The sequence below is a fragment of the Tiliqua scincoides genome, chromosome 1, assembly GCF_035046505.1.
Source record: "Tiliqua scincoides isolate rTilSci1 chromosome 1, rTilSci1.hap2, whole genome shotgun sequence".
NCBI classification, from domain to species: domain Eukaryota; kingdom Metazoa; phylum Chordata; class Lepidosauria; order Squamata; family Scincidae; genus Tiliqua; species Tiliqua scincoides.
The window spans coordinates 66,397,793-66,423,127 of NC_089821.1; the positions used below are offsets into that span (position 1 = coordinate 66,397,793).

A 25,335-nucleotide genomic window follows, 5' to 3' on the forward strand; every position below is an offset into this window, starting at 1 on the left:
ATCATTCCATTCTTCAGCTGAGCCAGGTAAAGGCAGGGGGTCCTTTGCATTTCTAACTGTTGACTGCCTCTAAGAAAAGCTGTTTTTAAACCACAATTGTAAAGGGACACACTTTAATTTTTTTAACTGCTTTTATTTAACACATTTTATGGTATCAGCAGGGAGTCCCAGAATCAAGCCTCTGCAGATGTTGAGGCACAACCTTATTCTAATAGGAGCAACAGAGGGGCAAGAAACCTGGAAGTGGGTCTTTAAATCTGTTTCCACTGTTCTTTTTATCTACAAATTTTTATCCACAGCAGATAACAGGGTATGACCTGTATAAGTTGATCTCACAGGTAAGTCGAAAGCAGGTTTTGAGTCCAAAATCATTGAATTTTCTATGACCCTCAGATAAGTCAGGGGTTAAACTTAGGGGGGTGACTGACTATAATTTTGTCTTATTTTATCTGAGGCCAGATCCTGAAAAATAACATATCAGTAATTGTTACCTAAGAACTGTACAGTTCTTAATTCATTAAAAATTTGGTAAAAGATAATAAGATTTTTATTCATTAACTTTTTTAATTCTGGTCTGCACAACCTTTTTGTAAACACTCAAAGGAAATGCACTGTAAACAACATACCAGTAAAACCATTAATAAAATGATTCTTTAAGGTGCCTGGTGTGTTAAGCCAGAGGCTCTACATATAACACATAACTGGGAGAGTGCAATTCAATTCATAGCGGAGAGACAAGCTATCAAGGAATGAGCATGAGCAAGTGCAGCTACGCATGCTTGCAACCCTATTTACTCAGAAGTAGACTCCATTGCTTTCCATGGGTCAATGGTGTGCTGAATTGTAGCCTTTGTTTCAGATGGAAATGAGGATTATACCCTGGTGTTTAAAAAACCAGACCTCTGCCAAACATTTGCAAAATGGAAGGAGGCTGCAGAAGGGTCTGCTAAAGAAAATGAGGCTTGCTTAATTTAAATAGAAACCTTGAGCTCTGGCTTGCCTCTAGACCAGACCTCCTGCCCATTACTAATTACTGTGGGCTTTGGGAATCCAGGAGGCCCACCGCTTTGCTTCGTGGTCTGGCCAGTTCCCACTGCCACGATCTGCAGCTGATAACAATGGTCCATTAATGGGATTTAGCAGCCAAAAGCCATTGTATTAACATAAATAGAGAGAACCCTGCTGGATCAGGACCAGGACCTATTTGGTCCATTATCTCATAGTGGCCCACCACGTGCCCCAGAGAGCCACCAAGACAACCAAAGCCCTGCGTCCTGGCGCCCTCCCTTGCACCTGGTCTTCTGAAGCAGCCCGCTTCTGAAACCAGGAGGCTGCGCATCTCCACCACGGCTCGACACCCGCGATGGACTTTCCTCCAGAAACCTGTCCAGTCCCCCTTTAAAAGTATCCAGGCCAGGCGCCATCACCGCGTCCTGTGGCAGGGAGTTCCACAAGCCTCTCGGCTTATTGCTCGCGTCTTCGTGCGGCTGTGAGCCCCGCTGGCCGGAATGGCACTTATGCTACAGTCCTGACCACGCTTTCCTGAGAGTAAGCCCCATTGGACAGAGCAGGACTTACTTCTGAGTAGACCCGGCTAGGATCGTGCCCTTACTTTCTCAAACAACTGTCTGCCTGGCAGTTCCGGAGGCTGCGATCGATCCATCCTTTGCACACTCCTGAGATCCAGCAGCTCTTACTCCCAAGTAAACCCGCCCGGCGTGAAGATGCGGGGTTGCCGCGCGGAGAGCCCCGCCAGCCACTCCCACCCGAAGAACAACCAGCAGCCTGCACACCAGCTCGCGCCCAGCAAGCAGAGCGCCCCTTCTACGATGACGTCAGAGTGGACGTCCCTCCTCCAGCGAGCTTCCTAATGGCTGCGGCGAGGGACAGACAAGAGGAGTGGCCAATAGGAACGGCGAAAGGGAAGCCGGCGGGGAGGTACCGGCTGCCAATGAACAAACAAGGCGCTTTTGGGGACCAGTAGCGAGGGAGGGGCGGGGCCTGGGGGACTCCTGCCCCCGGAGTGGGCGTCGCCGCCAATGGGGAGGGCGGGGTGACGGCGCGACGCGGACGGTGGTGGGGGGAGGGAGCAGCCAGAAAGGTGGGAGGCGCTCAGCCGCCGGCTGTTGCTCGTCCCCCGTTGGCAGAGGAGGCGCTTCGGGCTCGCGGGGGCTGCGGCGCTGAGCGGGGCCATGTCGGAGCTGCGAGCGGCGGGGCCCGGGCCGGGGGCGGTGCCTGGAGGAGCGGCCGGTGTCGCCGCCTCAGGCCCGGGGGCTGCTTGCGGGCCCGGCCCGGCGACTCCCCTGCCCTCGCCTGGGCCCGGCGGCGGAGGAGGAGGCGGCGGCGGCAGCGGCGGGACGCTAGGCCCTGGGGGACCGGCCCCAGGGGGGGTGACAGGCGCTCCGGGGGGCAGCACTTCTTCCGCTTCCGGGTCGAGCATCTCCGCTTCCGGGTCGGCACGCGAGGGCTGGCTGTTCAAATGGACCAATTACATCAAAGGCTATCAGCGGCGCTGGTTCGTGCTCAGCAACGGGCTCCTCAGCTACTACAGGTGAGGCCACGCCCCCTGCCCCTGGGGGGCAGCTGGCCAGGCCTGCCGGGCCAGGGACTCTTGCTCTGCCTGCCTCCCACCCCTGTCAGGCCTGGAGGGCGGGGGACCCCGAGCCTCCCCTGGCACTCCCTGCCACGTGGCACCAGAGTGGCATGACAGCCTACAGCCTCCCAGGGCTCCAGCCCTCTGGAGTGCTTCCCCCACTGGCCTCAGTAGCACGGAGCAGTCCACAGTCTGCTCAGTAGGCAGGGAGGTGCGGTGGGTGGTGAGGCAGAGCCTCCCCCCCAGCCCTTCGAAAGGCGCTGCTGCTGTGGGAGGCACCCAAGCACCCACCACTCACGTGCTTGCCTTGGGTGCTTCCCACGACGGTGGCGCCTTTCGAAGGGCTCTGGCGGGGAGACTCTGCCTCCCCACCCACCACACCTCCCTGCCAGAGTGTTCCCCTCTTGCCCAACTCTGTGGTGGCCTCCTCTCCTTCGCTCGCGTCCTCGCTTCGCCCTGACTTGCACAGAACAGGAATGGCTCATGTTCAGGCTCCACATGCAGCTGCCCTTAAAAGCAGAGCATGGCACCTTATCCTCCTTCAGTTAAGTCTCAAGCTAGCTGCGGATCGCAAAGTCACAATTACCCCGGGGTTTCCGTCGCTTGTAAAAGCATTGCTTTCCTGGCATCGCTACTGTCTAAGGGCCCGGTCCTGTCCAACTTTCCAGCTCTGGTGTAGCCCCGAGGTAAGGCAGCAAATGGTCCCGTACCTTGAGGAGGCCTCTGTGCCTGCCTCCCCACCACAGGATGCAGTTCATGCTCCACTGCCACGGCTACACCAGCACTGGAGGATTGGATAGGATTGGGCCATCAAATCCTTAGTAATGAGGGAGATTCCTCCAAGCAGGTTACTGAGATAGCCCAACATATGTGTGTTGATTTCATTGAGGAAGGCTGAGTTATAAGTGTGACAAGTCCAGGCAACTGAGTTCTTCCCTTATGGCAAGATTCAATTTGCATCGACCTTTAGGCAACTGGTTCCCAAGCTGCTTTGCTCATCTTCAGGCGATTGGACTTCGATGTGAGTAGCTTCTGCTAATCCAGAAACACACAATTATGGGTACAGTATTTATCACCTATTTATCAAAGTGACCCTTTGCAGCTTAAGAAAATAAGAACAGCCCCTTTGGATCAGGCCAAAGGTCCATCTAGTCCAGCTTCCTGTATCTCACAGCTGCCCACCAAATGCCCCAGGGAGCACACGACCACAAGAGACCTGTATCCTGGTGCCTTCCCTTGAGGCTTACAGAGTTGCCTGCTTCAACCATGTGATTTCATGTAAAATATTAGTTGGTGTAACTGTGGAAGAGTCAAGGACATGCAGTTTTCTTTGATATCCTGCAAAATCTTACATACCCCCTTTTAGGCAGTATTTATAAGTGGACCAGGCTGTCCACTTCCACGAATTCTGTTTCAGTCATAAAACAAGAAGGGAGAACTGGTAGGAAGCAAATCAGATGGGGCTCTTCTGGAGACAGACTGTGAATTGTATTCAAACCCTAGCTTCTACTGGTGGGAGAACTTATGATTGCCTGTGGTGTACATTTTCACTGGTTTCCTCCTTCCCTCTCCAGTTTCGTCTACCACATGCTATCCTGTTCCTTGGGGACCTCAATCTTCAGGACCATATTTTAGGAAGGGGCAATTAGTTGATCCATACTTTCGCCAGTTCTTCCACAAGTGGAAGATGGACTGCAACCCTATGGTTTCATTATTTTACTAGTTAGGTGCTGAATGTACAGTGTTAATGGAGTGCTTCTGAAATTGCTGGGGAGGGAGACTAGATTTACCTAGACTTTACTCATACAGCTGTAGTGTTCCTCAGTTGTCCAAAGACAATAGGAAGATAAATGGCACAATGGTGAATGGATATTTTTTGCATTTTTATACCATCCTTCCTCCAGGGGTGATGTCCATATTCCCTCCTTTTGTCCTCACTACAATCATGTGAAGTAGGTGAGGCTGAGAGATAGTGATTGGACCAAGGTCACCCAGGAAACTTCATGGCTGAGCAGGATCTTCCAGGTTCAAATCCATCTTCCAAACTGCTATACCATCCTAAACTCTGTATCTGTATTGAAAAATAGGATAGTGAGAGGAACTTTTAGAATCTGCTTACTGATTATGTATGTCCTGTTTAGTCCACTCCCCCTTGCCAATTGTCTGTGTAGATAGGATTGCCAAAGTATACATATCCAAATCTTCTTGTGATTGCTCGCGGGGTACTTGGGTTTCATGGTACAGTACTTTAGATGCAAGTTCAATAGAGGCTTCCTGTGTTTCCCTCCCCCTCTTCTTCTTTTTACCCCTCTTGAAATGGAATCCATATGTCATTTCATAAATAAATCCTATTTGAAGGGATGAATTCAATGAAATAGTGAAAAGTTTTACTTGTTCTTCTCCAAATAGTTTCACAGAGGTTTTCTGGCTTCTTTGGCTACTGTAGGCAGCTAAGTACAAAGGAGCATTGGAAACTTAGAATTGTACGTTCCAGTTGGATAAACACAAATGGTTTTTTAAAAAGAGGGTTTTTTTTAATTTAAACTGATTTTATCTTTTTAAAATTTCCTTTATGGTAAATATTTCTTTAAAAATAAGTGGTTTAAAAGGAAATCTGAGTTTAATAAAAACATATGTTAAAACCTAACATAATTTGTTAAAACTGAATTTTGACCATCCATCAAGCACATTGAGTTAAAGTCTGTTTTTCTGTGTATAAAAAGGAAAAGCATGTGTGAAAATATATATCTGGATTTAAGTATTGTAAGTGGCATAATGTCATGTATTCTGGGTTTCCTTGTGTACCCAGGAACTGGCAAGATATTGGAGGCACAAGGATCCCAGAGATATCATCCTTTACACCAGGAACAGCCACCAAGCCCATATGGGTGGTTGTGTATTGTGTGTGTTTCCAAGTATCTGAACTCTGGAACTTGTAAGGTTTTAAATTATAAATGTTTGTGACTCTATCAGTGAAGTACTATGGGGGCTCTCTTTCCACCATGAGGAGTAATTCTATCTTGCCCAGTAACCTGCTCTTTCTTCTGGACACTTGTTACAGCCTGATCCTATGCATGTTGACTCAGTGGGATTTGTTTCCAAATAAATTTGCTTAGCTTTCCAGTAAATAATTTTGCTTAATATTCGGGCACGTGAACAGAGATGGCCAAGCAGAAATGTGCCTTCTCTCTAAATAGATACAATTCTGCAGTTGAGAAGGCCATTGGTTTTTTATTATGCTCCTGTGTCATTTACAAATTATATTTAGTCTCAAACCAATTTGTTTTGTTTGTTGTAGCAACCAGTTAGAGGTCATGCTTGTTCAAGAAGTATATGAATTTCAAAATGGTAAACTTGATTTAAATCTGTCCATCTTACTGAGAGCTATCCTCTTGTTAAATTAATTGATATCATCTGTGCGTTGATACCATAGGCTTTGAAACGATAGCTTATTGGTCTGGATATATTGAGTGGTTTTGGACGTTTTCAGCACAAAGGAGAAGATGCCACTTTTTGCTTATGTATGGGATAATGTGGCACCTTTTTGGGGGCATAAATTTAATTTCTTCTGCCCTTGTCAGACTTGTGTTGTCTCCTATATCTTGTTGCCACTTTCACATTTAAGAAAAAATATTAGGGTAATGCTGACTGATGACAAATTATGCATGGGAAGGATAAAGTGGATAGAGAGATGCTCTTTACACTCTTACATAACACCAGAACCAGGGGACATCCACTAAAATTGAGTGTTGGGAGAGTTAGGACAGACAAAAGAAAATATTTCTTTACTCCGCGTGTGGTTGGTCTGTGGAACTCCTTGCAGCAGGATGTGGTGACAGCATCTGGCCTGGATACCTTTAAAAGGGGGTTGAACAAGTTTCTGGAGGAAAAATCCATTATGGGTTACAAGCCATGATGTGTATGTGCAGCCTCCTGATTTCAGAAATGGGCTATGTCAGAATACCAGATGCAAGGGAGGGCACCAGGATACAGGTCTCTTGCTATCTGGTGTGCTCCCTGGGGCATTTGGTGGGCCGCTGTGAGATACAAGAAGCTGGACTAGATGGGCCTATGGCCTGATCCAGTGGGGCTGTTCTTATGTTCTTATGACAGACAAAATTTACTATTTATTATCAAGGGCATCTTTTTTTGTACCCAGGTTCCTCAAAGATGTAGGAAAATCAGTCTTTCATTTAAGGTGTCTCTGTACTACAAATTTAAACCAATTTGATGTGGTGTAGCTGTCTTACAGCCCAATCCTATGCATGTCTACTCAGAAGTAAGTTGCATTTGAGTCAATGGGGCTTACTCCCAGAAAAGTGTGGATAGGATTGGGCGAAAGTTTCCTACAAGAATTTTGGGAGCAGTAATTTTGTGAGGATGCTGAAACATTTCTAATAGATCCCTAGTTTTTGCACATCTCTGCAGCTCCAAGGACTCCTTGGTTAGGGGTTGAGACAGTTAACCATTTTAAAAGTAATTTACATTTATAGTGCAGACATGCCCCTGTTCTTTGGAATTTCTTGCTATTCCTCTAGGATCCCAGCCTATTTGAAAATAATCCCTCTGACTTGGTCAATATAAGTGATGTATGTACAAATTCAGTGCCATATGTAGATCCTTGACTTAGCTGCGTGAGATTGATCAACCCCATTAAAAGAGTCTTTGGCAGCTCCTGGGCCTCAATTGTCAGGATGTGATGATGAGAGTCCAAGAGTGTCCTACTGTGATGTTTGTAAAGCATAGTAATAACAATGCCTAGTTTGGCTGTTTGTTGTGTAAAAATGTGTCAAACTTGATTTGTGTGTTTGGCAGGGAAATGTAGAGTAGGGGGACTTGCAGGGCTTTAGTGATTTGTGCAGGGATGGAGATTTAGAGTAAATATCAAAGGAAAATTAGAATAGCAAATATTCCTGTAGCTCAGTGTTTCTCAGCTTTTGTCTTCCACCATACCACTTCACACAGTCCACCTGTTGGAAGTTCCACTGGAAGTAACTGGTGATGACATCATCTGGTTTGGGAAGGTCAGATGCGATGTGACAAACAAGAGTAAGAGGCTCAGGATGGACAGGAGGGCTTTTTCCAGCACAGAAAAGCATGCTTTGGAGCTCTGCCCACGGAGTCGAGCCTCCTACCACTGTTTGTTGTGTTGCAGTTCCTTGTTTCACTGCCAGATGTTCCCATAAGTACTACCTGACACCATCTCAAGTACCACTGGTGGTACCCATACCACTGGTTGAAAAACACTGCTGTAGCTTTGTCTGCCAAAACTATGAAACTTTCTTTGATGAAGCTTGTTGGTTCTTCTGCCACAGGAGACATATATGTGGATGTCTGTCTTTCGCCCTTTGTATAAAGGTCTTCAGCAGTGTGTTGCCCTGGGGGGGGGGCAAATGTCCCTATTATTGGGATACTCAAGATACTCCTTTTCTCCAGATCTAACAGATGACTGCTTAATTCTTAAGGTGCGTGTTGGAAACACCCAGAGCCAATTATTTGGGATTTTGTCCCCATGCAGGTGGCTTGTAGCAGAAGACTGTCTTGTTGAAAGTTTCAGTGCAAAGGAATATGTTTAGAGGACATAGTTCTTTAATCAGGGAGCTTGTTAGCCAAACTACTGTAGCTCACTCTGCATTATTCATAAAGTAACTAGACTTGGGAGGAGAACAAGAGGGCTTGGGTTTCCTTGGTGGACTCTGCTTGCTGAGAGGGTAGAGTGACCAGTTACTTTTTTCCCAGCCTCTGCTATGTGGAGTGCAAAAAAGTATGGCATCTGCAGTGCCAGATGCTGGAAGTTTCTGTATGTTCTCCCCAAGCAGGGCTTGTGTACCTTGCCACCCATGTTTTTCAACCTTGCAATAGGAAGGAGATGGTTCTGCTTTGTACCAGGGAATACATGGTGACCTTTGAACTTATCCTGGGTGTGATCAGGGGAGGGATTGTGTGACCATTAACACAGGCCAAAGGAATGCACCTCCTAATGCAGTGGGTGTGGTTCTGCAAACTTGGGTGGACAACAGGCTCAACTTTGGCTTTAGGGAATGTTGGGAGAGGTGGGACTGGAATAAATTGTGACATTGCTATCCCAGACCCTTGTGTCAACATTCCGATTGCCTCATTAGTTAGATCAAAGGGCATATTCAGCCATTGGGTTTGTATCAGTGCATTCTCCCAGCCAGCTCCCTTCTGGGGTGTGTATGTAGATAAACCTACCCACACAAATAAATGCATTGTGTTATAGAAGTTCCTCATTGCTGTTGAAGAGTCTCCCCAATCCAGGATTGTTAAGGCATGGGCAGCGTTATCCCATGCTCAAACATGGACAGTGGGTGCCACAAATAATCCTGTCTCTTCTCACTTGCTCTCTCCTTGCATTAGAACTATCATTATGTGTTTCGTATGTACATATATGTAATTTTTTAATAGGTTTATAGGCAAGAGTATCATGGATCAGCATAGTTACCCCCACCACCACCTCCAAATGTTTCTCTGTGAATGTTCTGCCTATGTTACATTTTAGTTTTAATGCCTCAAAGTACTTGCAAGTCTGGCTGAATCCCAGTTTTGAATGTTAAAATCCATGACCATCTGGCCTGTCCACTCTGTGCGTGTGTGTGGCTGACTGACTTGGTCAAATTAACAGGCAGCTCTGTGAAGTTCAAGAGATTGCCCTATTAATAGAAACGCCTGCCAGTAGTGATCACAGTAATGAAGAAGTTTTTCCTCATTCGGGCTTTAAAGGGGGCTCGTATCAGCCTGGGAACAGCTTCATATATGGGGAGGGGGAAAAAACTACCTAGGAAAAGAAGCAAGCAATTTATATTTACCGGTAATTGCCAGTCAGTGGTATATGACTTTGAATGACAGTGGTGAATGACTTCCATAAGCAGAGGGCCTAGAGCTTTCAGCAAAAAAATTGTGTGATTGCCATGCAGTGGGCAAACTTGCCTCCACACACTCAAAAACCAGAATTAAGGAGACCAGAAAGAGAAACCCAATGTAGTCTAATGCAAATGGTGAGAAGCTGTCTAGACAATTAGCTGTGTGATAACAGTGGTCCTGGATAATACAGTGCTACTTCATTCTGTTCAGATGTTTGTGTGATTGAGCTGGTGGTGGGAAAAATCCTGCACATAAAAAATTAGCACGTTAGGGAAAAGGCTGCCTCTTTGTTTTCTATGTGCATGGATATTTGAATCCTTCCTACATCAAATCATGTCATTCCCCCCCCCCCCGCTGTATTTTGGAATGATATAGTCCAAGAATAGTGTTGCCATACACTAGACTAGGCTGCTATAGTTGGATCCTGGAGACCTGGAATCAAGTCCTATCTCTGTTGTGGGCTGATTTTATGGCCTTGGCCAAGTTGCTAGTTCAGCTTCCGTTTTCTGTCTGTAAAAGTAATCATTGCCACACAGGAGAATTTGGAGGACAAATACAAAATATGACTTTATAAATCAAAACGAGTGATTTCATAGTGGCAGGAAGGGGTGAGAGGAACTCAAAGCACTGGAGGACCAGGGGTATGTAGAAATAAGGGGTCAGAAATCAGAGGTAATAGAGACAGTATTCTGAGTGGTGGTATTTCTTATTCTGGATTGCAGAAGTGCTGCTGCTATTGTTGTCCACATTCATTGAAAGCTTCAACCTGCCCCCTCTTTTTTCTATAACATTTAATTTAAAACACTTGCACATTTTTTTGCTGGGTGTATTTCTTTGCTTCAAGAACTAGAAGTCCTCCTTGTTGATTGGCAGCTCATAATTCCTTGAATGCTGCTTAATTCTGTGATGTTCGTTCACTTTCATTCTGAAGTTTGCACAACAAGCATTCTAAGACCAGTTCCTACATATGGGAATAGTAGCGGATTGATTTCAGATCAAGAAACAGTGGTGTTTCTGATGTTCTAATGTTGGGAAGCAGCAAATGGGGATGCTGGTTGTATATTCTAGAAGGGGATACGGTGTCCTTTTTCTGTTATCCTCATTGCAGAGTTTGTTCATTCTCATACTACCCACAGATCAAAGGCAGAGATGCGTCACACTTGTCGTGGAACCATCAACTTGGCCACTGCCAATATCACCGTAGAGGACTCTTGCAACTTCATCATTTCCAATGGAGGGGCGCAGACCTACCATTTGAAGGCCAGCTCAGAAATTGAGAGGCAGCGCTGGGTCACAGCACTGGAACTGGCCAAGGCAAAGGCCGTCAAAATGCTGGCAGAATCAGGTAAAGATCTTGTTGAGGGCAATGAGACACAGAGCAGAATGTGGAAAGGGGGAAATAGATGGAGCTGGTTGAGGGAGGAGGAATCTAAGAGATTAACATGGATAATGGGCTCTGAGTACATTTGGTATTGGCTAATGGCATTGGTGACAATGGAAAGCAGCTGAGACATCACTGGATTTGTAGTGTAGATTTTATTTTTAAGAATACTTATACCACTTTTTAACAAGAGTAGTTCACAAAGCGGTTTACATAGTAAAATAAGGCAATAAGTAGTTCCTTGTCTCCAAAGGGCTCACAGTCTTAAACAAAATACAGAAGACACCAACAACAGCCACTGGAAAAGATGCCATGCTTGGCTGAAGAGCGACAGTTCTCTCCCCCTGCTGAATTTAAGAGGGCACCACTTTAAAAGGTGTCCCTTTGTCCAGTTAGCAGGGATGCCCACTTAGCAGATTTTCCTCTTCTTTCTATCCCACTCCCCTTTTCTAATAGTGATTCTGGAACTTCCCTTGGTGATTTAGAGATTGAAACTTTCCACCTGAAGTGCTTCCAGGTTAAGAGAACTGTGCATAACAATTGCTAGTCTATTTCAAGCATGTTACAAGGTTAATCTAAGCCACTGACTATTGCCACTTCTTTTGGCAAGGAATTCCAATCATGTGTGTTGTGAAGAAGTACTTTTTGTTTCTTTTGAATCTTCTGCTAATCCTTTCTGTTGGGTGATCCCTAAGTTATGTTATTATGAGAGAAGGATATAAGTTTCTGTCATAAGAACATAAGGACAGCCTTGCTGGATCAGGCCAAGGGCCCATCTAGTTCCACTTCCTGTATCTCACAGTGGCCTACTAGATGCCTCTGAGAAGGCACAATACAACAAGATACCTTTATTATGTTGCTATTCCCTTGTACCTGACATTCAGAGATATGCAACCTCTGTGGTTTAGCCTACAGTCATCCTAACTTCTCACTTGTCCTGTCTCTCTGCAACATTTATAACTTTATAAACCTCTTTTGAGAATGACATTCTGCCTTTCCTGTCTTTTGTGCCCACTGTTACTTGAGAGAAAGTTTACAGTGTTGAGATAGATAATTCAAGAAGTTTTGGAAAAATGGCATGGTGATCAAGTAGTGCTGCAAAATGGGAATAAATTGTCAATATTCTATAATGTAAATGAGACCCCTAGCTTGAAATAGGAGCGAACAGTTGATGTATACAGTGAGCAGTAGGGTACTTGGTTTTCTTAGTTTGTCTCCTGGGGGTCACTGCTATTGAATTCAAACCTGAATACTTTGCACAATTCAGAAGTTCCTGGTGATCTACCCTTTGAATATCTGTTGTACAGGAGGAATTGGTTCTCGAAGTCCCTGATGAGAGAGTAGAAACTTCATCATTTGTTTCATGGAAGCTACTGAACAGGGATAATTTTCAGCCTCAAGACCCTTTATCTAAATAGTTGGTTGCATGAACCTGTCCCGTGGTTACCTAAACTGGTGGCCAATGTTGACAGCAGAGAAAGATCTGATAATGTGTCTGGTGTAGTGATGCGGCTCCTGTCTCAGCATGAAAGTCATACAGCTACACCTTATTCTTTACAGATGAGTCGGGTGATGAAGAATCAGTTTCTCAGACGGACAAGACAGAATTGCAGAACACCCTGCGCACCCTCTCCAGCAAGGTAGAGGACCTCAGCACATGCAATGACCTGATTGCCAAGCATGGGACAGCATTGCAGCGCTCCCTCAGTGAGTTGGAGTCCCTAAAGCTGCCTGCAGAGAGCAATGAGAAGATCAAGCAGGTCAACGAGCGTGCCACACTCTTTCGCATCACTTCCAATGCCATGATCAATGTAAGTGTTCTTCCAGCAATTGGCTGTGAGCCTCCTAGGTTGAAAAGCTCTGTTACCAATAGAAGTATAGAGTGCTTATTTGGCAGACTTATTTGGATCTGAACTCTCTTAGGCAGAGTCCCTGGCTTTGGGTGTTGCATTGATACAACTACTGGAGCTGTGCATTGTTGATCTCAGTGAAGATCCTGTGTCCTCGATTGTATTTTTGTCTCTTGAAAAGAGAGATAATCTGCTGTGCTATGTTTTGGTTAACTTTGTTTAGCTTTCAGATTCACTGGCTGTAATGTCACATGTGTAAGTAAAGCATAAAACTTACACAAAAAAAACTCCACACAAGCAAAATTCCTACTTATCCTGAATTTCCTGTAGTACCCTGTACTCTTTCGATTCATCATGGTTGCATTGAGCCAATGAATAGGATGGCATTAAAACATGATCACCCACCCTGGAGTATAGGGAGAGGGCAGAATAGACATACAAATCAATAAACTGTATGGAATATTGGACTTCTGAGCCCAGGAAGAAGCAAATGAATGAACCCTAATGGGTAACCTGGGGAAGCAGCTTCTAGAATTGTATTGAAGCTTGACAAGGCTGAGATTTGATGATTTGAAAACTGCTGTTTTATTCATCTGTCATGGAGTACCATCAGACTAGCCTTTCAGAAGTTTGGGGGAGAGAGAATGTTCTTCTCCCAGAGGATGAGGGAACAGCCAGAATCTGAGAAGTGTTCTGTGGTAGGCACTGAACTGTGCTTAGGCTGCAGTTGTAGGCATGCATCCATGAGAATGAGCCCCATGGAACATGGTGGGACTTGCTTTTGAGTGAATATGTGAATTCTGTGTCCTTTTGTTTAACTTTGCTTAAGAGAGCTGGTATTTACTGTAGACTGTGTAAGTTCAAAGTACCTGATGATCTCTTAATAGGAATGTGATGACCTGGGTTAGTAACTCACGCACTCTTGAAACTGCTCTGGAATGACTTTGACATAGCTGAGCTGGGTCAGACAGATTTTACTTTAGCAGGTGGTGCCATCACATGTCTGTCTTTACTCCTAAGAGTGGAAGCCTCTAGGAAATAAGAGCAGCCAGGAATTTCACTCTCATGTTTTCTTTTTTTAATTCTAGTAGCATTCTCACCCATTGCCCATCCCTGCTGGTCAGGTATGATCTGGGATGGCTTTATGTTTTGAATTGAACATTGTACAATCCAGTGGCAAAAAAGAGAGCCAAACATTTCAGGCATATTAAACAAGTGAAAATCAAATAATGTTCTAATATTCTGACTTGATGCACATATGAAAAGCCATAAATTGCAAAGAAAGGAAAATAGCTAATTAGTAATAATTGGCTGTTTACACTACAAAGGACCTCAACACAGGGGAGTGAATGGGATGGAAACTCCAGTTTAGAAATCTTGTCATGAACCAGGATTGCCACCTAAATGTGGAGGAAGCCTCCAGGTGGGTTAAAAGAGAAAAGGGAAAAAAGTTCGCTTTGTGTATACTCAGAAACAAAGGGTGGCCTTTTCTGGAAGCTGCTTCTCTCTTCTGCCAGAATTAACCACCATGCATGCACCTTCATGTTTCTGCTCTTGGCAAAGGCACAAGTTTGTATAGTTGCAACGCATGGCATCTTTCACACTGTCAAATACCAGAGCTTTCCTGCTTTGCTGAAGGAAAGGTTTCTTTTTCTTTTTCCTACTATTTAGATCAGGGGTGTCAAACTCGTTTCATACAGAGGGCCAAATGGCATTAATCGTTCCTGTTGAGGGCCAGACGTGATGTCATTAAACAGGTCATAACTAAAAATAAGCACTTTTTCTCACTGTCGTATGCAAAGGGGGGGTTTAGGTGCTCAGGGTTCTTGGTTTTCAAACCCTAAAGCCCTCAAGGCCCCTGCTCAGTAGTACTGCCACCACCCTGTACGTACCAGTGCCTCAGTCCAGGGACACTGAGACCCTCTAGACTTAATTCTATCCCTTGCAGGCACTGAGCTCTTTCTCCAATTAAAGCCTCAGTCCTCAAGTTACTAGACCTCAGTGAGCACTTAGTAGCTTGCTGAACGGCTAGGCAGGATTCTGAACCTTTGTCCCCAACAGACAATGAACAACTTAGTAAAAGATATTTTAGTTTATTAAGTACATATGGTTACACACTCTACAATAAGGCAGCAAATGCTAGAGGCATAAACATCTAGGAAACATATTTAAGCTAGCTGGCTGTCTCTATTAATACCTATCTCTCATCTGGGTCAGTTACTCTTGTAGATCTCTTAGCTCCAGAGCTACCTATGGGGCCAGATGCCCATGATGGACAATGGAGCTCACATGCGTGCTGGATGTTGCACCCAAAACTCTGTCCAAGAAGGACCCTCTCCCCCCGGGCACTCATTATTATGCTTCTTATGCTAATAGTACTGAGGTCACTTCATACTTATTAGACTGTCCAATCAGTCTTGAGGAACAGAACCGTCTCGAAGTTGGCCTGGTTGCTAACCCCTCTTAGTTCTTACCCTTCCCAACTGGAGATCCACAGCTGCACTCAATCGATCAGGCACCTCTGTCTGCTAAGGTGCTAAACATTCCAATTGGTTGTAATTCTTGTCATCTGTCCTTCCTGGCCAGCAAAGGAGAGACAACAAATCCTTTTGTTTATTTACTCACATTCTTGCAGCTGGGAACTTCTAGCAACTTCTCAGTTACACTGTCTTAGTTTGGTTCAGGCTTCACATGCCAACCTAGGCCTAATATGTACTTATTCATGACAGTCACTTAGGAACTCATAAGCTGCAAATGCCAGAAGAGAAAATATGCAAATCCTGGTCATATTTCAAGATGTTGGAGAGCCAGATTTTCATCTGGCCTGCCCTTTCAGCAGCAACATCTCAGCACTATTCAGCAGCTGAGATTCTGAGGGCCGGTTGAAAAGCTTCCAAGGGCCGCATCCGATCCCCGGGCCTTATGTTTGTCACCCTGATCTAGATGTAGAGTAATGAAACTCTAGCACTTTTCTATAAAGTGAAAGCTTTCCACAGATGTGTCTGCATTTAGAGCAGGCCCTGGGAGGGTTTTCCCATACTTTACATTTCTCTGCCCCCTCTGGGGACCCTAGTCTTAACTTTCCTGTCCCCAAGTTCAAGAGCAGAGTTCCAAGAGTTCCTCCCTCCTTGGCTATATTGAGCAATTGTGCTGTTTTGCATTTAGGAAAGACTTGTCAACTATGGGTAATGGCTGGACAGCTTCATCTGAGTTGCAGTGTAAGGTCAAACAGTTCCAGTGCTATATTTCTGTGACTTTCACAAAGGCTTCTTCCACATCCAGGATTGTGGAATGTTTTGTTTGCATTGTAGTAAACTAATGCTCCTGACTTGTGTATTCCAAGCATCTCTGCTCAGTAAGTGCTATTTCTGAGCAATAGCACCTCTGAGCTTGCTAGGAGACTGGTACTGCATGCTTATTGGGCTGCCCTGTGGAAGATAACAGTTATTACTTCTTAAGAGAAGCATTCTTCTACAACTTCTCTTTACCCAGAAGAGGATATTGTTTAACATTTGAAACTGCAAAGTCCCAAAGGGCAGGAGGCACTCTGATGCAGCTTTGGCTGGGCAAGTGGAAAATGTTGTCTCGTTCTGGTCTTGCTCACAGGCTTGCCGGGATTTCCTGATGCTGGCTCAGACACATAGTAAGAAGTGGCAGAAGTCTCTTCAGTATGAGCGAGACCAGCGCATCCGTCTGGAAGAGACATTGGAGCAATTGGCCAAGCAACACAACCACCTGGAAAGGGCCTTTCGTGGAGCCACTGTCCTTCCAGCTAATTCCCCTGGCAGTATGGATGCCTCTAAAGGTAGGACTTTGGACCCAGTTTCAGCAGGTTTTTCTTTTGACAGTCTTCTCTCGGGGGGGGGGGGGTTCCTTTTTTCCTCATGTATCTTTTAGTCAAAATAACTCCTGCTATGAGACCCTAGATCTGAAGTTCCAGGAAATCCAAATCTTTGTTAATCAAAACCATGGGAAATTAAATGAACATATCTTCTTCTTACAGATCGATGTTGTTCATCAAAGGGAGATATGAGTGATGAAGATGATGATAATGAGTTCTTTGATGCCCCTGAAATCATCACCATGCCTGAAAGCATGGGCCACAAGTGAGTGATCATCTGGCTCACTGAAAACTGTACCTCTGAGCCTTTGACACAGCAAATACTCTTTCCTGCTTTCATAGCCTATTTTTTTAGAACAGAATAGAAGAAAAGAGAATGGAAGAGCACTCCAAAGTTCTGGAGCCACTACTAGGAGCAGAGCTTTGTCGGAGTATATCTGATGATGATCAGAAACTAGAGTGCATCTATCTTATCTAGCCAGGATGGGGAATGAGGGAGGGGGGTTCCATATGGGAGAAGACTCTCCCTGAGATGATCCGGATCCATGCCTTTTAGGAATTAAAGGTTAAAACCAGCACCTTAAATTGAATCTGGTAACAAACTGGTAACCACTGTAGATGTCTTAAAGTAGGTGTGAAATGATTGTGCTATCTTACTCCCAATGGTAATCAGGAGGCAGTGTTTTATATCAGCTGAAGTTTTAAACCATCTTTGAAGTAGCAGCAGGTGGAGCACATTACAGTAATCTAATGCAGTTGGGAACTCACCGTGACATGGGTCACAGTGGCAAGATCTCAGTCCTTCAGGAGTGAATGCAGTCAGCAAACCACCTGACACTGGAAAAGGGCTTTCCAAGCTACAGCCGCAACCAGAGATTCCAGGCAGGTCCAGGGGTATTCTCAGGCTGCTCCTTAGGGGGAATGTGATCCTTATTTAGAATAGCTAGCCAGCCTGAGTTCTCTCTCATTATCTCTATCCACTGCCACCTGGATCATTCCATGTCAAATCATCACACTATTTCTGACTCACCTCCTTAGATTTTTATGAAATATAGGGTGCTTATTTGGCTACGGTATAATGCAAAAATATCAATTTTAGCGGCCTATGTTCATTATGTGAAATTTTATAGCTATGTAAAATTTTAAAACTTCATCAAAAATGGCATGCTAGTGATACTTTTACTAGTTGTAACTCAGGCACTATTTGGAGTATAGAGTTAGGAGTGTCTCATTTTAATAGGCTTTCATATAACGTACAACACAATGGGTTTAATATCTTGTAATTTTTTTATTGTAAAATCAGTTTTATAAAAAATTGACACTTTTAAAATTTTGAAAAAAATCTCAAAATTAGTTCATACTTTTCTGTAATTACCCCCAAGAAAAAATTTTTCTGTTTTTCGTGGTGTCTGAGTTACAGCTAGTTATGAGTATCACTAGCATGCCATTTTTTGATAACATTTTGAAAATTTAGCCATTTATATTATCTCTGAGTTTAAAAAAATTTTAAAATGCATGTTTTCAGTAACTACATAGGATCATCTGACAAGTTTTATCAAAATCTAAGAATGTGAGGCAGAAAAATATTGTGTGATTTGACATGGAATGGCCCACCACTGGGTTAACTGAACAGGAGAAATGAAGCTGAGTGTCATCAGCATATGTCATTGAACCCCATATTCCAAGTCACTTGCCAGTGATTTTGTGTAGATATTACATAGCATGGGAGACAAAAGTAAACATTATCTAATCCTGCAGGATAATTCTTATGGAAAGAAACAATAGACTTCCAGTACAGCTTTCTGGAAATATCTCTAACTCCCAAGCCTTAGAGGTGGTCCAGAATGTTACCATGGTCATTTATACTAAATACTGCTGAGATACTCAGAACCAAGAGGATTAGATTTCCCTTGTCTCTCTGCCATCATTCAGGGTGGCCAAGATATTTTGTCCCCAGACTCATTAAAAAGCAAAATGGGTCTAGAAATCTGCATTGTTGAAAAAGCATCTGAAATTGAATCTGAGACCTTCTGTGTGCAAAGCCTGAGCTCCGATCTGTGGCCTTCCTTCTCATCTCAAATTTTGTTTGACAAATAGTCATTTCTTTCCTTCCTCTCTAAGCCATTCCAAACTTAAGGAAAGAGAGATAAAGAAGGCAGAGATTCCTATATCTCATCTAACCCACCCCAAATTAGTAGCCCAAACTATTCATGTGTCCAGTTGTTGCTAAGCAATAGTTTCATGCTGTCTTTGGCATCTGGATTCTAGGCTATCCTTATAGTGTTCCTCTCCCAAAACTAGTCAAAGTAGTTATGCCCTTTTTTTTAACTTGTAAAATGTCAGGACCTCTGGTCATCCAAGGCCACAGGTGTTTAATATTTGGCACTGTGCTCATTTCTTTTCCATTCTGACAAAGACATGTCCTGTTCCATCATGTTGTTCCTTTGTATTACTGCTTTCTTTCTTTGGCTAGGAAAAAATATCTCATCTGGAGCATCCTAGATCCCTCTCCAGTGTTTCTCATGATCTCTCTCTCTCTCATTTCTTTAGAAGAACTGGCAGCAACATCAGTGGTGCTAGCAGTGACATCAGTCTTGATGATCAGGTAGTCCATGGCTTTAATTTGAGGGAAGAGATGGGAGTGCCACCCTTTTCATCTGCTGCGTTCACACATTTCTGAGTGACTTATACACATTCTTGCCTACTAAATTTGTATTGCCTGCATAAAAAGTTGGATTCAGAGAGCAGTGGGTACAAGTTTGGGAAACATAGAAAGAGAGGGTGAAGGTCTAGGATGTTGCTCTTCCTCATGTGATGTTGCCTTATGTAAGACTTTTATCATGCTCTGTGGGAGAGCTACATATGGGTTTACTGGATCTACATATGAGTTTACTAATGGGTTTACCATCTCCTTTTTTTAGAGATGAAGGGAGAATAGAGGACCATACATAATTTACAAATAATTACATTTGGTGTACTTTTCCCATATTTTGCTCCATATCTTTGTCCAGTTAAGAGCATATGTCTTAATGCATTGAGAACAGTGATTCTAGGTATAGCTAACTATCTCACAGTGCATAGAAGAATGTGCTGGAGAAGGGAAAAGGATCTTTCCCAAAAATTGAGAGTTTCCATGTACTCAAACTCTCCTGCTTAAGTGCAGGTTAGGTTCTAGACATCTGTACTTAAATTGAAACTTACTTAAGTTGAAACAATATTATCATGCCTGCACTAAAACTACTGAAGGACATACTGCACCTGCACAGAAATGCTGACACAGCTGTCCATGATGTGGACATTCATAACTTGGAGAGCTCAGGCAACTCTTCCTTGACTGTGCAGGGTTCACTGAGCACCTCTGCTGTGTCCACCTCCCTTGATGACTTTCCTGTTTCTCTCATAGTATAAACATCAGTTGGAGGACACCAAGAAAGAAAAGAGAACTCGAATTCCCTACAAACCAAATTACAGCCTCAACTTGTGGAGTATCATGAAGAACTGCATTGGCAAGGAACTCTCCAAGATTCCCATGCCAGTGAGTCCCCTTCTTTTGGCTTGGGTAGCACGATGTGGGATTTATAGTAGCATACCCCACAGGTGAAAAGGGAGGAAAACCATTCCCCCCCCCACTTTGTCCCAAGGCGGGAGGTTAATGATAGCACCCTGCAACAAGCGGTGTTGGGATAAATTCATGGCATGTTTACTGTGTTCAGCCCTGTATCACATACTTTGTCCCAGAAAGGCTCCTTTGTGTGTAACTTGCCACTTCTGCCTCCAGGTGAATTTCAACGAGCCCTTATCCATGCTGCAGCGTCTCACAGAGGACCTGGAATATCACGAATTGTTGGACCGGGCAGCCAAGTGTGAGAGCTCTCTGGAGCAACTCTGTTATGTGGCTGCCTTTACTGTGTCGTCATACTCCACCACAGTCTTCCGCGCTAGCAAGCCATTTAACCCCCTCTTGGGGGAGACCTTTGAGCTAGACCGGCTGGAGGATAATGGGTACCGTTCACTCTGCGAGCAGGTAAAGAGCACAGCTCATGTCTTTTCTGATCCTGAATTGGAATGCTGAATTCAGGATAGTTTTGATATTTCAGTCTTAAGAATAGGAATGTACTTCAGTGGAACTTGCTTTCATAGAAGTGTGTTCATAACATACATGTTTTCAGGATTTCTGCAGGAACATCTTCCTGCCTCTCCATATCCTGCAAAGGCTCAGTTGCTAGGACCAAATACTGTATTCCCTTTTTTACCGTCTTTGTCCTGTCTCTTAGGTGAGTCACCACCCTCCAGCTGCTGCCCATCATGCTGAATCTAAGCATGGCTGGACCCTTCGTCAGGAGATTAAAATCACCAGCAAGTTCCGTGGCAAATACCTCTCAATCATGCCACTAGGTGAGTTTGCTGCTGTGTGCTATTGCCACAGTTGTAGGAAGTTATGATAGATTAATGGTGCCCTTTGCCAGACTGAGTTCTGCTTGTATTGCCCATGTTGTTCTGGAGACTGAGGTTTTCAGTTCGTTAGACTTTCTGGAAAGATGATGGGTCCCATCTTGTCATATATACGCACATTTTATTGTCATTAGTGCATTTATCCTTGTTGCACTCATAGAACACATGCATTCTTCAGAGTGCTTATAAGAGTAGGCACTTCTAAGAGAACTAATGCTGTGGACTAATGCCCTTGAGTAAATCAATAAATTCGTAGTAGAGTTGGGATTTGAACCGGGTCTTCCAGGTCAAATGCTCCTATCTTCCTGACTTGGCCCTAGTAAGGTATCACTTCTTCATTATGGAGTTGTCTTAAGTGCCATCTTCCTATTCTAGGCACCATCCACTGTATCTTCCATGCAACTGGCAATCACTACACATGGAAGAAGGTTACCACCACGGTACACAACATCATAGTGGGCAAACTATGGATAGACCAGGTGAGTCAGAAATGAGAAAACTCTTTGAGATAGTATTAGAGACACATATGTGCTTTGTAAGATAGAGCTGGGAGATAGAATCTTTCGGATCCATTTTCCTGATTTGCTTGAGTTGGAGACCTGCTCAGCAATTGCACAGCTCCACGTTGGTATTTTGCATAAACAGTGTTGAACCTGCTAAACTCTGCCCCTTCCTGCTTCTTTTCTTCAGTCTGGCGAAATTGAAATTCTGAACCACAAGACCAATGACAAGTGTATCCTCAAGTTTGTTCCTTATAGCTACTTCTCAAGAGATGTGGCCAGAAAGGTAAGAGATAGTGCTGTTTTAACTGTTTAGTGTAGAGTGGCAAGGACAACACAGGCCTCTCTGTGACAGAGAAGGGAAAGGTCTTTTCACTGTTCAATAGCAAGAGGGTCCATAAGAGGCAAGAGGGTCACTGGTACATAGAGCAAAGGGGCCACATGTTCAGCACCTAATGAGTCCATTCTCTAAATGTATTTCATCTGCTGGGATGTAGCTTGCCCAGCTTTTCTCTCCAGAGTGGAAGTCAGGTAGCAACCTGAGTTTGAAAAAATGTTTTTCAGCTGCTATAAAGCAGTCTTTTTGAAAAGGGAATGATGACAAGAATGCTGTCCCCATTGAATGCTGTCCTTCATGAGCTCTTTCCATTGCAGGTCACTGGAGAGGTGATAGATCCGTCTGGAAAAGTGCACTTTGTGTTATTGGGCACCTGGGACGAAAAGATAGACTGTTTCAAGGTGACACCAACTAGCATGGAAAATGGTGCTGAAGGCCGGCAGAGAGCACATGAGGCAGAGGACAGCAGGGTTTTGCTGTGGAAGAGAAACCCACTCCCGTGAGTAAAGGAGGTAGTTTGGCTCCCCCAAGTGGGTTGCCAATGCACAGACATGCTGTCCGTGGTGTGGAGTGGCAGAGGCTGGTTTAAAGCATGTGTTGGCTTAGCTAGCTTTTGTTGAAGAGAGAGAGAGAATCAGTAAGGAGTTTAGGGTAGGGCTTTGTGTTAGTTCTTCCCTCTCCCCCTAAAAGTCTTCAGAATTCTATTCTAAGAATTGAATCAAATGGTGTGTGTGTATAACAATGTGTTTTATTAATCATGAGAATAAGCCAAAGAATGCAAAACACTGAAGCCTTTCTCCTTGGGTATCTGCATTTGCATCACATAGTCGCAGGATATGTCCGGCATAGATCAGTGTTCCACTTACCCACTGTCATCCCAAGAGCAAAGTTAGGAAAACTTCTCAAACTGGAACTTAGACTGGGGTGCCTGGCCTGACAGAGCCTTGCTGCCAATCTGATGCCTTTTTCTCCTGTCATCATGCAGGAAGAACGCTGAGAACATGTACTACTTCTCAGAGCTAGCTTTGACGCTTAATGCCCCAGAGAATGGCACTGCTCCCACAGATAGCAGGCTTCGGCCTGACCAGCGACTCATGGAGAACGGACGCTGGGATGAAGCCAACGCAGAGAAGCAACGTCTAGAGGAAAAGCAGCGCATCTCTCGCAAAAAACGAGAAGCTGAGGCCATGAAGGCAACAGAGGATGGTAAGAGGCATTCAACTTGATTTTCTACTCATTTTTCAAAAATTATGTAAATGTATGAAGCTGCCTTATTTTATCGGACCACTAATCCATTAAATTTAGTATTATCTACTCTGGCAACTGCTTTTAAAAATAGCATCCTTCTTGATGCTGCATCCTGAGATTCCTTACCTGAAAGTGCTAGGGATTTGCCTGGGAAGGTCCCAGGATTAAGCATATGCTCTGCTGCTAAGCTGTGCAAAAAATATGGCACTGTTTCCTGAGATAGTACCAGCCTTTTTCATGAAATTTGAAAACTTATTCCCTCTCTCTTTGCCTTCCTCCTACCTCCAGGAACTCCTTATGATCCATACAAGGCTCTATGGTTTGAACGGAAGAAAGATCCTGACACCAAGGAGGTGGCCCATGTGTATAGGGGAGGCTACTGGGAGAGCAAAGAGAAACAGGACTGGACCATGTGCCCTGACATCTTCTGAGTTGGAAGCAGCAGGACTGTTAGGAGGAGGAGGGGAAGAAGGATGGAGGGGAGCAGCTGATCATGTGACTTCCTGCCTAGTGCTTTCCTCACTGAATCTGTCTGTCTTAACCAATCACTTGTTTTGAATCAATCACCCAAAGCAGAATCCAGCGGTGGTGATTGGCTGGGTTGCCTTAGCTGATTGAAGCTGATATTGATGTCTAGATCCCTGGATGACTGGGGTCATGTATGACTAGAGGACTGCATTCTCCACTTTCCCATCGTGAGAGTATTGCTTTGCTCCCAATCCTACAAGTTTGGGGAGGAAAAGGGGGACAACAGTGTTGCACGAATTGGCCCCATTTTCCATATGGGGACAAGCAAGTATAGTCTTGAGACCATGAATGTATGCACCATAGGATGGTTAGGAGAGATACAGAGACCCTTCTGCAGTGTTGACTGTATGGGTTGCACACTTGTTCTTTTCTCCTGGCCCCCAGAGATAGGGTGCTACACAAATGAGGCTTCTAAAGCACTGGTACAGGGCAGGGGAGGGGGATCGGTGCAAGCAGTCCTCTCCAGGAGCCATTATAGCTCTTGGTTCATGCAGGGGGCAAAGCAACTAATTGTGTCCTAGAGATGAGGCAGTGGGGAGACTTGCCCTGGTCCCAGTGGAACCTCTTTTGATCCATTACCAGCTGTTCATACAGGAGTGGGAAACGAAGCTTACTCTTTTCCATTCTCAAATTCACACTTCGTATGTCTTCCCCACATGCACTCAGGTGGGGAGCTACAATGAGGATAGAAACTCCCTCTGCCTAAAGCCCCTGGCCTCAAGCAACCTCTGGCTTAATGCACACCTGTTTATATGTATATTATATATATGTAGAGAAAGAGAGATCTAATTTTTGTTTTGATTTTTTTTCTGTTCCTTTCATCCTGCAGACCCATTTTGTAACACTTGTCCCTGCTTTGTCTCCCTCCACTGCCCAAGACCTAGGGAGATACTCTGCAGAAAGCATGACAGTGAACAATGGCTTGTCTTGCCTTTTTTAAAAAAATAAAAAGAAAGAGAAAGAAATGGATCCGATCTGAGGCAGGAACCAGAGCTCAGTGCTGTCACTTTTAAGGCTCTTCACGCTGGGCAGGCATAAACCAGGTCTCCCTCAGTTCTCTTGAGGAACGAGGATATTATAGAAACCCCCAAGCTTGGCTTGCACAGCTCTGGTTGTAGTTGCCAAAGCTGGATTGAAGTGGATGGAAATTATGATTGAAAAGGTGCTGCCACTGTGTAAAGATGGACAAGGGCACAGAGGCTGCCCAAGTCAGGCCCCTGCTAGAAGAGCAGGAGGTGGTAGACTAGAGGCAGCCCCTGCCCTTGGCTAAGGCTCACACAATGAGGTGCCTTCCTTCTGTATTTTTTCTCCTATTTTTTTTTTCTGTTTTGTTCCTTGACTTCTGAACTTTAGCCACTGAAGGGTAAGAGGGGATAAAAAGGTTCTGTCCAGGGCTGCTTGCTTTCGAGATAGGAGTCATCTTGCTGGCTGGGAGAGATGAGGCCATTGCTGCCTTTCCCAGCAGCAATGGGCAGTGCTGTTCCATGGGAGAGAAGGAGCTTTGGGTGGGGTCTCTGCACTACTTGCTGCTTGGGCCCTGTTCAAAGTCTGTTCTCTGCAGCCAGTGCAGGCTGATACTCCCTTGTATGGCATAATGGAAGGTTTAAGAGAGAGAGAGAGAAAGAGAGACTATCCCTGCAATTCTATTTTTGGGATTTTTTTTTGCCTTATTGTCTTTTTCCAAGAAAACTAAATTAAATAATAAAACCTTAAATATTCAAAA

At 44.5% G+C, this 25,335-nt stretch overlaps 1 protein-coding gene across 1 annotated transcript; it reads left to right on the forward strand.

Annotated features, from left to right (window-relative positions):
* Positions 1-2,081: 2,081 nt before the first annotated feature.
* Positions 2,082-25,335, forward strand: OSBP (oxysterol binding protein). The gene is made up of 14 exons (XM_066611345.1): positions 2,082-2,551; positions 10,612-10,820; positions 12,417-12,667; positions 16,313-16,511; positions 16,710-16,812; positions 19,098-19,152; positions 19,951-20,082; positions 20,326-20,571; positions 20,822-20,942; positions 21,375-21,478; positions 21,690-21,785; positions 22,154-22,335; positions 22,822-23,042; positions 23,373-25,335. Exons 1-14 carry the CDS (start codon positions 2,193-2,195, stop codon positions 23,513-23,515), a joined length of 2,421 nt encoding a protein of 806 aa, XP_066467442.1. The 5' UTR covers positions 2,082-2,192; the 3' UTR covers positions 23,516-25,335.

What these genes read in the sequence shown, in the direction of transcription:
- OSBP (XM_066611345.1), top strand. Translation starts at nt 2,193, where the DNA reads ATGTCGGAGCTGCGAGCGGCGGGGCCCGGGCCGGGGGCGGTGCCTGGA. An exon ending in ACCGTTCACTCTGCGAGCAG is followed by an intron (nt 20,572 to 20,821) that starts GTAAAGAGCACA and finishes CCTGTCTCTTAG; the next exon opens with GTGAGTCACCACCCTCCAGC. An exon ending in GCAAACTATGGATAGACCAG is followed by an intron (nt 21,479 to 21,689) that starts GTGAGTCAGAAA and finishes TCTTTTCTTCAG; the next exon opens with TCTGGCGAAATTGAAATTCT.